Source organism: Apostichopus japonicus, chromosome 15, assembly GCF_037975245.1.
Source record: "Apostichopus japonicus isolate 1M-3 chromosome 15, ASM3797524v1, whole genome shotgun sequence".
Taxonomy (NCBI): Eukaryota; Metazoa; Echinodermata; class Holothuroidea; order Aspidochirotida; family Stichopodidae; genus Apostichopus; species Apostichopus japonicus.
In genome coordinates, this window is record NC_092575.1 from 11,575,954 (window position 1) to 11,589,695 (window position 13,742).

The 13,742-nt window shown below is 36.4% G+C and overlaps 2 protein-coding genes and 1 pseudogene across 7 annotated transcripts in view; 1 reads left to right on the top strand and 2 right to left on the bottom strand.

Annotated features, from left to right (window-relative positions):
- The first annotated feature begins 491 nt into the window (after window positions 1-491).
- LOC139981501 (uncharacterized) overlaps window positions 492-13,742 on the top strand; it is a 135,357-nt gene continuing 122,106 nt past the window's right edge. Inside the window, exons 1-2 of the mRNA XM_071993934.1 lie at window positions 492-551; window positions 1,078-1,156. Of these exons, the coding sequence (XP_071850035.1) occupies window positions 1,102-1,156 (55 nt within the window). The 5' untranslated portion in view covers window positions 492-551; window positions 1,078-1,101. The remainder of the gene's footprint in view (window positions 552-1,077; window positions 1,157-13,742) is intronic.
- The window catches only part of LOC139981512 (alkaline ceramidase 3-like), a 35,926-nt gene continuing 34,046 nt past the window's right edge, over window positions 11,863-13,742 (bottom strand). For all 6 annotated transcript variants that reach the window (XR_011797874.1, XR_011797877.1, XR_011797876.1 and 3 more), the window contains one exon: window positions 11,863-12,070. The gene's annotated coding sequence lies outside the window, so the exon portion shown is untranslated. The remainder of the gene's footprint in view (window positions 12,071-13,742) is intronic.
- On the bottom strand, window positions 13,265-13,341 carry LOC139981717 (U2 spliceosomal RNA; annotated as a pseudogene).

Sequence of the window (13,742 nt, forward strand, 5' to 3'; positions counted from 1 at the left end):
AATTATGACTTCCTCGCGAGTTCCTGCTTGCAGGAGGATCTAAAATACATACACTTATACATACATACACACATACATACACGCACACACACAGACAGATCCGCCTGCAAGACTACAAAGGTTAAGTAAAGGAAAAAATTTAGAAAAAATTTAAATTTAGGAAACTGAGAATATACACTTTCGATACAGTATTGTGTTCATACGGTAGCTTAAAGTGCCATCAAGAAAAACGTTGCCTCATTAGTTGACCGTTTTCTGTAAATTGTTTAGATTACAAGATAATATCTTATCAAAAATCAGATAAATGTTGAATTGCTCCGTTGCATTAACTGAGTAATTAAACATTTTTCTGCAAAATGTTTAAATGACAACTTATCAGAAGATGGGACAAATTTTTCTTATGTTGATGGCACTTTTAAGCTTCCGTACTTAATAAGTGCTTAATTAGTCTTCAACCTTCTATAAGAGACGAGTAACATAACAATTCTGCCCCTTGGAAGAAAGTGAGGGAGAAACTATCAAGTACGCTGCCGTCCGATGATACTCTATGCGTAAGATTTTTTCAATGATTGTTTTTTATTCATATATTTTTTTAGTAACGTCTCTGGAACGCTATGCTGTAAGGTACCATTTACATCTACTATGATATGTAGTGAACAACTGTATCATTTATGTATATATATATATATATATATATATATATATATATATATATATATATATATATATATATATATATATATATATATATATTATATATATAAAATATATATATATATATAATATATATATATATATAAAATATATATATACATAATATATATGTACATAATATATATATATATATATATATATATATATATATATATATATATATTTATCATATTACTAAGGTAAGCAACAGGGAGGGAACACATCAGGATCGTAAACGTTTACATCGCCTATTGCGAACCAACTCATTTTTGAGATGTTGTGAGTCAAGCGTAATTGTTAATCGCTCGAAATCACCGTCTCTTTATTAAACAGTAGGTAAGTCCAAGTTTAAATGATTTTGGTTCTTTCACTCATGTTCTACAGGATTACAACTTCCTTCAATCGTCCATGATGCCGGTCTTAAAACATCTATGGTTAATCGTCACTATGTGCATTCTACACGGTGGGACAAAGAGGGAAGTTCTCTTTTTTTGAATAGTAATAGTTAACTAAACCTGGAACTAATAGAGTTCAACAGGTTTTACCTTCACTATAAGTATTGGAGATACATGTCGTATCTGCCTTTAACCTTGGTGTTTGAGTAAATCATGATTTTTGTTTCGTAATCATTTCGGTTGAGGCAAGTATCTATTATTGCAATGTTAGTTTTTACATTTTATCGGTTAAATGGTTATACAAATTATACTTCAACGTTTGCTTCAAATCGAATTTTGTAAGCCACAATGCAATATGTTTTAAAATTATTAGATGAGCCGTTTACATATCATTTAGCTTTGACCAGTGCAAGACAAAACATGTAATTTAGCCTCTGCAGAAGATCCTGCTAGGATCGAAACGTCAGGCCAATTTACTTTTACACATGCTATTTCTATCAAAAATAATCTATTTTGATGATAAATACTATACTCTATTTTATCTTAATTCCAAACACAACCGTTTTAGGTACTGAAAGTGTTTTGACAGACTGTACAAGTCACCAAAATGCACGAATCGGCAGTAGTTGGAAAATTGACTGCAGGCTACAAGGAGGTTGGAGCGAAGTTAAATATTACCACGATAACCCAGTCGAAGGAAATTTACTAATCATGTCTAATCAAGGTAAGCCTTCAACATGTGTACGAGTGAGTTATTTCCACGAGTATTAACCATTAATACACAATTATATATAATTATACATTATTCGATACATTTTTACTTTTTCAATTCAGCTTTCTATTTGTATGATTGCATTATCGTGATAGTTTATAATGCCTAATAGGAGTTCATTAAATCTTTAAAAGTGTTTAACTTGACAATGTATATTTTTCAAAGAATAATTGATATCCCTCTGTATGGATGTATAGGTAAGGTAAAGGGAAAAGGAAAGGCGTGCGTTGACACAAGTGAGAACAATCAAGAGACAAATCGAGGCAATTAAATGATTGAAATATATCAAACTAGGCAGGCAGTTTACATTTGTCTAGTGAATAACGGTGATTTATCAGGTTTGCCTTACACACAATATATCACAGTTCGTGTACTACCACACAGCGAGATCAATTGATCAAAACGTGATCGTGGAATACTGCTAACCTACTCAAGGAAGGAAACGGCTGTTTATATATAGTGAGATGCCTCATCAGCACATCCTTTAGTGAAATATAACAAAAACCTCAGGAATTAATAATCCACACATAGGCTATCAGTAACATTCCACGTCCATATCCTTATAATAGGTGTTGTAAGATATAATAATAAAGTTTGTGATTTCCAATATAAATGTTTATAAAGGTGATATAAAGTAGAATCTTTACATACATTATATGAACTTGATATGACTTTTATATGGATTCCCTTCATATCTTCCACATCAAACTTAAGATAATTCGTATATGGGCCAGATATAAAATCCAACATATAAAAATATTAAAACATTTTTGGCCATACGTAATATAAAGTTTTATATAAAGTTTAGTCCATATAAAGTTTCATAAAGTAAACAAAGTAGAACCCTTATATACAGGGGCGTCAATCCGATTTGAAACGTGGGGGGGGGGGACGTAATCGATTCGAGTATTCCGGCCGTAAGTACTATCTAAGCGGAGCGCAACCATCGGTTAGCGCGCAGCGTACCAAGAAAATTTCAGATTTCAATACCTGCCAGATCTCTCGAGATGGCACTTGCCAGGCTGGATAACAGCCATCTAGTTGCGTGATTTCGGGAGAAAATTACATATTCGTCACTCAGGAAATCTGCAATAAAGTTCATGCGACCTTCATTTTTGGTGGATTATTTCTTTTATTAGTGAATCAAATTGACATGAACATTAGAACCCAGTGCAAGTTGACAAATGATGCGGCGAACTGGAACCCCCAGCCCTATTTTGCCCTATGTTTCAGGGAAGAATACCCCTCATTTGTTCAAACCCATGACAACTAACAATCTGTGAATAAATTTTCTTCGAAATGAGCACATTATATTGCACCAAGTCGGTCAAGGAATGAACCCAGGACCTCAGATATAGGCCTATAGCAGGGGTGGGTCAAATTTTAGGAGTGAACGATTGACAGGACCGCACCTAACCAACGACCTGCTGTTGATTTCAAACCTTTGATTCCGAAGACGTTCAAGCAATAGGTGTGTGTACTAATCTGTATTCACAAAAAACATAATGTCAAGTTCAGTACAGTCCAGTTGATAATTAATGGTGATAATAAACCTACCTGACAGCATCATTAGTGCAGATAAATTCTAAGCAGCTAGTTCGTTTTTTGTGATGATGTAAAATAGATTGATTTTTCTCTTTTTCTTGAGACATCTCACGGGCCGCCAAAAAACACTGGCGGGCCACATGTCCGGGCCGTAAGCTGCCCACCCCTGGCCTATAGGAACAATGTCCCAAAATATCCTTGGACATATAGGCGAAGGAAGCTATCCGCCGCGACTGCATGTGAGTTTCTCGACTTGCTGTCCTGGGAGTCATACCACAATATGGTGCATATCCCTATACGCCATTATTAATAATTTAATAATATAACATATATGGTATGCACATTGAACGAAAAATTTGGTTTTTATTTTTCGGGAAAGTCGTTACAACCCCCCCCCCCCCCCCTCCCCCCCCCCAAATCAGATTGGGCTCATACGCCTATGACGGTAGTTCTATTTGTTTTTGGAGTATTCCAAATAATACGTTTTGTACGGTGGAGTATTAGAATCGTGAGATACAATTTCACAAAGTGGCAAGGAAAACTGGTAAATATGACAATTTTGACCGAAATTTTTCAATTTTTAGGTCATGCACAATCACAGGAATAAATGAATAGGCCTAGATAAACTTAAGTGCGACAGTCGGAAATTCCGACTGTCGGCGCACTCCAATTTTCCAACTATCGTCAGTTTAACATAGTTTGGGGTGAGACACCCCCACCCCCCCCCCCCTCTAGCGACGTCCCTGCGTGTACCCAGTGTTCTCACTGTGGAGTAAACTCCGGTATCACTCAACAACAAGGTAACATGGGATGCGCTGCCATGGAAATGCTCCTCATTTCATTTCCCCAATGTAAGGGAACGGACACCGTCTTTGAAATACCATCCACAACTAAACAACAACTATGTACAAGCTTTGGCTGTAGCTATGAAGTGCTGTCCCTTGTGATAATGACGGAGCGCACTAGTTTTCTACTAGAATCGCCCAAAGATGCAGCGTCTGTAATCCGAGGAACCAACGAACTTCTCTGTTAACTCCTCAAACTTCAACTGGGCTAGACGTTCGCAATAAATATAGCACACCATCACATGGTTCAGCCTATGTTGAATCATGGTGCTCCGTAGCCATGCGCCTCGAAGCACTAAAGGATCTCGGCTTCCGTCGAACTGGCGGAGGAGACGAGGAGCAACCGCAAGAGAACTTCGACTTCACCAAACATAGCCCGTACCGCTGGATTCATCGACTTGAATATTTGTCTATACCCTTCAACCGACGATGACTGGAACTGGCCTCGAAAGAAAGGCAGACTAAGCTTAAGATTGTCGGAGAGCTCAGGGTACCAACTCACGAGATCTGGGTGGAATTCTCCATTCAGCAATATTGAGGGATATTCGATGATATGAATCCTGAGATGTGTAAGCCCTAACCAAATAGAGCCACGACACCACTCTTTTGCCAAATGTGTGGGGGCATTTGATAGTGTGTCCCCCACTCATCAGAATGTCGGGGACATGTCCCCGCCGATGACGCCCATGCTTATATCTATATATATATATATATATATATATATATATATATATATATATATATATATATATATATATATATATATATATATATATATATATATATATATATATATATATATATATAGATGGCTTTAGGTGGATTATATATATTGTCCACATGAAAAATGCATGAATTTGCTTTGTATGGTTCATATACAAATATCAAATTCAGTTTAATGTTTATATAAAATTCCCGATGCAACAGCAATATATAGAAAAATATTACCTTTATATGTATTATACCTTAGCAAGTTGTGCAGAACATGGGTCTGGTTTACAGTGCAGTACATTACGATACCGAGATATATAACTGGATGCATTGGAAATACAGTAACTCTCCTAAATGTACACACCGTGGCTGTAGGCCTACTTATGTTACTGCTAGTAGTGCAGTGGGCTGTGGGCTAAGCTAAGTCGTGAATACCGCACCATGCTGTACTCTATGGCTACACTCATTTGTAATATGTTTGTGACATGTTTTAACTAGTTAATAAACAAGCATAAGAGCGAACAATTACTTATTCATTTGGGGATTGTGGGTTGTTTTGAAACTATGAGTCTTTTTGTTTTAAATTTAATATAAAAAACTTTTGAAAGGAAAGGCTAGATATGCCATTCTGAGTATGAAATGTTCTGGCTGGAGAATCTTTTAACTTCTTTAACATTTTGGCTTGCTTTTTGTATGTCAGATTTTATACGTCATCTCAATTCTACTCCACTTTCAAGATAACGAGCATAGATTTGGATTTGGGCGCGACATCGGTACCCTGGATATTGATGAAGATGGCGCCATGGTTATCAACAATGTTACAATAGATCATATATCTTTGTATACGTTGATATACACCGACAGAGACGGACATGATTATCAACATGAATTTATCATTATAGGTAATGTTAGTACCATTCATTTAGAGAGAACATTTTTATAGAAACATTTTATCCTAATTTTGAGAAAGAAAAATGTTGATCTTGTAATTACTTCAAGGTTAGGTACAGCAGCAAAGCAATTATAAAAGAGAAAATGCAAATACAAATTTGCTTATACTGATTTACACGTAAGAATAACTTCCTCGAGCTATGACATGAAAAGTTGTATGATTGCAGAGGAACATACCTTTGGAAATAATAGAGCAAAAAATGTGATTGTACTGACTCAAGCCAATCGGAAGCTGGTCACTTCGCCCAACAACCATTTCGCCCAACCTTTACCATTTCGCCCAACCAGCCTGGTCAGACTCCGATCGATATCGAGCGGACCTCAATTTATTTACCTACCACGAAGTAATATAACCCAAAATAAATCAAATTGAACTAGTGAAATAAAAAAAGGAAAATTATTCTGACTGAATATGAGGTAAGAAATGGTTGGGCGAAATGACCAAAAAGGTTGGGCGAAATGACCAAAAAGGTTGGGCGAAATGACCAGGCTGGTTAGGCGAAATGACCAGGCTGGTTGGGCGAAATGGCAGTTGGGCGAAATGGTTGTTTGGCGAAGTGACCGGAAAGCTCGGGCAGGTTACAGCTTACTCATTGTTCACTCTTTTTTCGCAGATTATCCTGCTACTGTTTACGTCCATCATGGATCCGACGCACTCATAAATTGTTACTTCCCTCAGTCTCAAAGGGTTTATTGGTACGATTCAACGTCACGTAATGCTCGACCAATCGCAAGTCTTGAAGGAGGCCGGAAGGTGGGGTCAGGAGTCTCTGCTGGGAAATATGATATTACCAATAACGGTGGTCTGCTGATAAGGAATACTACTTTCAGCGACGAAAGAACATACCGTGCTATAGTTATCGTATCCAATATACATACATTAACAACAGATCAGGAAGTCGTTATTTATGGTAAGTCAGTGTTGTATATAAAGTTACAAGAATAACCCTAGCAGTAAACTGCGATTATTTTTACCTGCCATAGAAATTCGGTCCTGAGTTAATACCTACTAAACTCAGTAACATAATGTACCATGTATAATCCAGTTTTCTAAGAAAGAAAAAAAGTAAATAGACCTGTGTTGGAATGTATAAGTTATAGTTTCTAATGTGTTGTTTGTAGCAGGATCTTCTTCAACGACAAATTGAACTGAAAACAGTTTCAATGTGCATTCGAGTAAGATTCTGCCATTATCGACACTTCAGGTACCCTTACTTGTTTACGTAATCTGGTTTTCTAAGGGTTTCGTTTATTCTACAGCAAGCGTCGAAACAGCGGTATTGTCAGTAGATATTTGCGAGGGGAGAAACTTCTGTTTGGTGCAGCTGCAAGATCCGACATTTTTCATGTGTCGGGAAACAAATACAGGACCTCATACGTTACTGAGCTGGACAAGGAACACATCAAACGGTACACGATTAGTTAATACTTCTAAGTCCTTTGATGGAAACATGTACGAGGCATTCGTATCAACGAATGTAAATCTTAACTCGACAGACCGACTATATGTTTACATCTGTAACTCTATAATAGATATTCCAGCTAAGCCATTAAGACAAATAGTTGTAATGGTCGAAGATGAGAGTAAGGACTACATCACTACTCTGTTGAAACCGACATATTATAGGGCATATGATGACGTCAGGTTAGTCTGCACCAATGAGAATCCTTTGTTCATATTATGGAAAAGAAACCACGAAACTATTGGATACTACCACGAAGGCAAATCAGATGTATTGAAACCTGGCTACGAGCTTGATAAGGATGGATCGTTGCTCATTAAAAAATTCTCATATACACACGAAGGTGAATATGTTTGTATCTACAACAATGGTAAAGTCGAGGAAGTACAGCAACATAATATCAAGACCGTTGGTGAGTGCCTTTATTTTTTCAAAGTATCTTTAAATTTTTGTATAATATACCCTACTTGCGTTCTACCGACTATAAGCAATACCTTTTGTTTCATGTTTCTTTCTCATATTGATTTCCGAATATGATCCTGGTTTTAACTTCCTTTCAGGGGGCTCTTATCGGACGGGCCCAATATGAGGTACAACGTCATAACTAATCGTTAATTGGTCTGCAACATGATATTAAGGTCTCAAATTCACAGATAAATACTATTCATTAAAAATCCTTGCTTCATATTAACTAATTAGTACAGTGTCATAGTATTGCTAAAGCTAGCTATATCATGACTTACAATCTCAAGATATAGAGGTATATTGTCTTTCTAATGAACAAATCTTTATCTTCATCATGCTAATCAATCGGTAGGTAGAACGTTTGGAATATATATTGCAATCTTCGTCGTATCCGTAGTAATAATCCAATAAATAATAATCTGAAAATGGAAAACAAAGTTAAGAACTATACCGTTCATAATTTTCTCTTCTTATTTCTTTATTCATTAGTTACACCAATCAATCCTACACCTTCTATCGTTGGATGCTCAGAGCCATTGGATTGCACATTTAATGTAACAAGCAGTGGATATCTGACATGTTTAATAGAGGGCGTTCTTCCAATCGTGTATCCGAAATGGATCCACGATGAATATATCTCTTCCAGAATTACTTTCAGTCGACCACAGTTAATAGTGAGAAATATTGGGTCTTTGTTTAACATATACTTGACTACTTACTACGAAATAACGACTGACCAGGGTTATGAAAGTGAGACAGGCGAAGAATGGCAGGCTTATGACGTCACAGCGTCCTGCTCTGTGAACTACGAGGTTATTGGACAACACAAGACAGACGTTACGCTGCATCTCCAGAAACATACTTCAGGTGACTTCATACAATGTATAGGCTTCATGAGGAGATAAACTGTTACTGTATGATGATGACAAAGGAGCTGTCAATTGAAATTAGACCACCCCATTGGAGCTTGTGACCGAATGACCGAATTTAATTATTTCAGAAAATCTAACACGATGTCTTCAGATACGGACAGTTACATATGGAGAGCAAAATGGTATATTACCACAACCATGACGTTAGGATTTTCTTTGCATTCAGAATAGTTACAGGCGACTCAAGGAAGTTGAAACTCACAAATCATGCGTAGGATGTAAGTTTCTGTGGATTAGCAATATTCTCAGCTAAGGTTTCATTTTCAGATACTAAGCGTGTATCAATCGTGTTCGTCATACATAATATCTATCTCTTCGATTTGTTTCTTGCAGCTGTAACAGAGGATAGGATAAGGAAGAGGTTTGGAGGTAAGTTTAAACATGATGATGATTTTGCCATATTTCATATATTCACATCAAAAATGAAAGTTTTACGTGATATTTATAAGTACAATTTTACCTAACTACGATTCTTGTTACAGTGTGACTCAAGTGTTTCCTTTCCTGGTAACGTCATATGCATATTGATGAGTATATCTAGAAACTGATTTTCGTGGGTCATTGCATGGGTATACCTTCATTGCTGGTAAATATAATTAGCAGACAACATTGATGCTAGTAGTGTTTAACATCAATTTCTCCTTTTTATTACAGGACATAATAACTGGGTGTGTGTCATCCCAGTCATTTTATTGTCTGTCATCATGATTATTATATTATTATTGGCTTTACAACATGGCAAAGCAGGAGAGGAGACCTGCGTCAACAAGACATCATCTGATGCTGAGAATAATTATAAGAACAACAGTGAAGACAACCCAGCCTTGACAATTTGAAAGGAGCTATACAATGTGATTGAATAATTATTGGGTTAAATTTGTTTAGTAGTTAATCATATTATACATCGACACAAATACTAACAACATTTACAATCGGTTAATAAGTAACTAGCCTATAATATTAGCAAGCAATCCTCTATAGAAATTATGACTAAAGATAAGAATCAAATTTTCGATTATCTAATTTTGTAGTTTATTTGGAGTTTGGGGTTAGGTGTTTGGGGGTGGGGGTGTGGGGGTGTGCAAAGGTTCATTCGAATTTCCAAATTATATCTTTCGTTTTCGCAAAAGAGAGATAACTGGGCTCTTAATGGGAGAATTCCACAGCCCGAGATTTAAAAGAAGGAGAAATATAAAGAACGGCATGGGTGTATTTGCCATTATTAATAACTTATCTTTTGTGATAACATTCATGGAGAACGCATGAAATACTTTATCATTGAATTGTTTTTTCCACTAAATGCAGTGAGTAAGAAGAACTGTTTGTGGTACCTTTTGATGAAGTCAATATGTTTTGTCATTATAAACATGTATATGTATAAATCTTGTAAAATATGTCATGTAATATCTTAAGTATACATATATATATATATATATATATATATATATATATATATATATATATATATATATATAATTCAATAAAGAATAACACACCAGAAAAATTCCACTTCACGACCGGTTTCGTCCTTTATTGGGGACTCGTCATGCGAAGGTAGGAATCGAACCACGGATCTTCCCAAAAAAGGGAAAAAGTGGAATTTTTCTGGTGTGTTATTCTTTATTGAATTATATATATCTGTCATACCACTTGCTACATATTCATTTCATATATATATATATATATATATATATATATATATATATATATATATATATATATATATATATATATATATATATATATATATATATATATATATATATATATATATATATATATATATATATATATATATATATGTTATGGTATCCACTCAACATAAACGGTTATGAAATCAATAACCGGATGTGTAGGTTAAATATTCGAAGATAAACTTGTTTATTTGTCTTGGTCGTTATTTCCATTTCATTTGAATTAAGAGACGGTGTAATTGGGACTTATGTAGCGTCATCCTTACATTGTATTAAATTTGTACTTTACATTCCACTGCCGACGAACATCCCAACGAGACCGAAAATTATAATATATTTTCTAACAAAGAACTCTTTATTTGTCAATATGAGTCATATCTTATTTCTCTGCTTTTGTCTAATAAAATTTATTTTAATATTTTTATTTTGTTCATGATTTCTACGTAACCACAGTCAAGTTGTGTCGGTTCGTGATCAGCCGTTATAGCGCCATCACCAAATCTTGGGTATAAGCCAATAATGCAAAGCAGCATGCCCATGGTGACTGCAACTAGTGGATGGTCTCGTCTTAGGCAAAGCAGCTAGGTTGTCGAAAGCAAAGTACGCAATTGTTTTATCCCCGACGGCTTGTCATGCACACCTTGCTTGTACGATGGCATTATGCGATTGGACAGCGATGAAAGGATCTAATCACCTCTCTGTCATCTCTCTACCGCCTCCTAACGTTTCATTGCTTTTATTCAATGATATTTCCAACCGGAATTTCTCCACCCCTCGTTCACGCCCCCCCCCCCTCCCCCCTCCCAAACTCCCTCCTTACGAAAATTCACCAACATTCGAAAGGAAAGTTTTCACATGAAACATAGAGAATAGGTGAGTATTCTTTCTATTTATTTATTAACTTATTTTTTGTCCATCGATTTGGCCGTTTCACGTCAGACTTACATGTTTACAGTGTGCACTTTGGCAATGAAAAGTATGTTGATGTAAATACACAAGACATTACCGTTAGGTATTCCGTTAGCAGCGTATATAGTGAACTAAACCAAGCGCATTCCATTGATAAGCTACACAACAAAATACTCCAGCACCCCTCATCCCTCCTTAGACTAGGTATGAGTGATATGCGCCAAACGAGCGACAAAAGTTATTCCCTCTTCTCGCCCAGAATGAGAAATTTTCGATAATGAAAATAATAATGTACATCACTAGCAGGGTGAGTTACAAGAACGCCGTGATTGACCTAGAGTAACCTATAACTAGCAGGGTGTGTTACATTGATTCCTTGATAAACCTAAAGTAACCTTAATAGCAGGGTGTGTTACAGGGATTCCTTAATTAACCCTGAAGTTACGTAATTAGCAGGTGCGTTACAGGGATTCAGTGATTAACACTGAAGTAACCTCACTAGAGGGTGTGTTACAGGGATTCCGTGATTAACCCTGAGTAACCTAACTAGCAGGGTGTGTTACAGAGATTCCGTGATTAACCCTGAGTAACCTAACTAGCAGGGTGTGTTACAGGGATTCCGTTGTTGAGTTTGTTCGCATTCACCATCTTCTGACGGAAGTTGTCTGAATCGAGTAAAACAATCCTGACCAATCCTGAAAATTAAAATGAAAGAGAAGATTTAAGTCAGTGATAGAAAACAAACGTGCAAGGTGGGTGGGGGTGGGGAGAGGAGGAAGGCAGAAAAGAAAGTAGAGGTCATAATTTACATGCAAAATGGAATGTAATTATGCATAAGTCGAAGACACATCCATGTTACTGGTAACTTGATGTCCTGAAGGAAACTTTTTTAAAGATCCTGTGTTCGCTTGCAATTGCTTTCGCATTCGGTACTGATATCTCCCATATATCTCTGTATTTTAGCAGAGAAGGGCGCCACCATATACTTCGGGCGGGGGTCTTTCTCCCCTTCCCCAGAAAAACAACAAAGGGGAGCTCAGCCCAACCCTCAACCCCCCCCCCCCAACACACACACCGGCAGACGGAATATTATAAAATGTACAGTACAAATATATACAACATACGTGTGCGGCACAACCTAAACAGTTGTAAAGCTTCAACATTGATTCAAAAGTTGCAACATTTAGCACCATTTTGCATCCTAGGCACCCTCCCATTGGAACTCCTCCCATATAAGATATATCACCTACAACCCCCACCCCCGTTCACGGACGTTTTCTCTCGCAATAAGGTTACTATTAACCAGTTAGCATTATAGGATTCATTTTAGGTACATCAAAAATACAAATTTGGATGGTCGTCTTCGGTTTTCTGATGGCTACTGGATATATTTATACTGAATAGAAGAAATTTGTGGGTTTTTTTCTCAGATTTGACCCCAAAAAACATATTGATGATAAACGTCTGAATAGATTTGATGCACACGCCAGCAGTACGTGTTCTTTTAGGACATATTTGATCAATATTACATTATTATATTAAAATAGAGTTAGTAAGTTGACGGAGTTCATAATCTTATTTGAAGTTTTAAGGAAGGTATAGCAAATCTTGAAACTAATAACGATTTAACAAGCATATCAGATATTGTGATTGAACGCTTTACTAGTTTTACTCAGTTGTATTTCTAATCGTCTAACGTTCAATTCCGTTAATTGTCAAACATTTTCTTTTAATAAAATGTCTGACAATAATTAACGGAATTGGACGTGGTGGTACTATTCAGAAATGTCACTCTAGAAAGAACCTGGGCATGAAAACCAAACTACCGAACGACTGATCCGCTCTCAACCCCAGTCCCCTTGCATCAGGACTGTGACTGTGTGACCATCGTCGGGTGTGCATCGCCATTCCCCCAGAAAGGGAACAGATACTACACATGATCTTAGCCAAAAGGCCGAGAAGCGTTTGTTATGACACTAAGGCAGGCTATAAACGCTAGCAGAAAGAAGAAAAAGGAACCGACTTAAGGAAAGTTTAAAACGTTTGTTTCGCTCTGGAGGCCAGTTTGGACTTTAGTGACTCGTTTACTAGTTGGAGATACTTTCAATTCTTCCTTGCATGTCTGTATAGTTATCTATCAGAATTATGTGTTATTTCCGTTATCGTCTGATCTTTGATCTCATATTTTAAAGTATACGTGTTATCGTCAGGTCGTTTTAGATATAATTGGAATGTTGGAGTGTTGATGTTGACTTTGAGAAATAAGGTACATTCTCTGGTAATTTTTTGTAACAATCTTTCTAGATTTAAGCATTACTTCCGTAGAGCTTTGAATGGGTTTGCGTCGACTATATTTCAAACTATTTC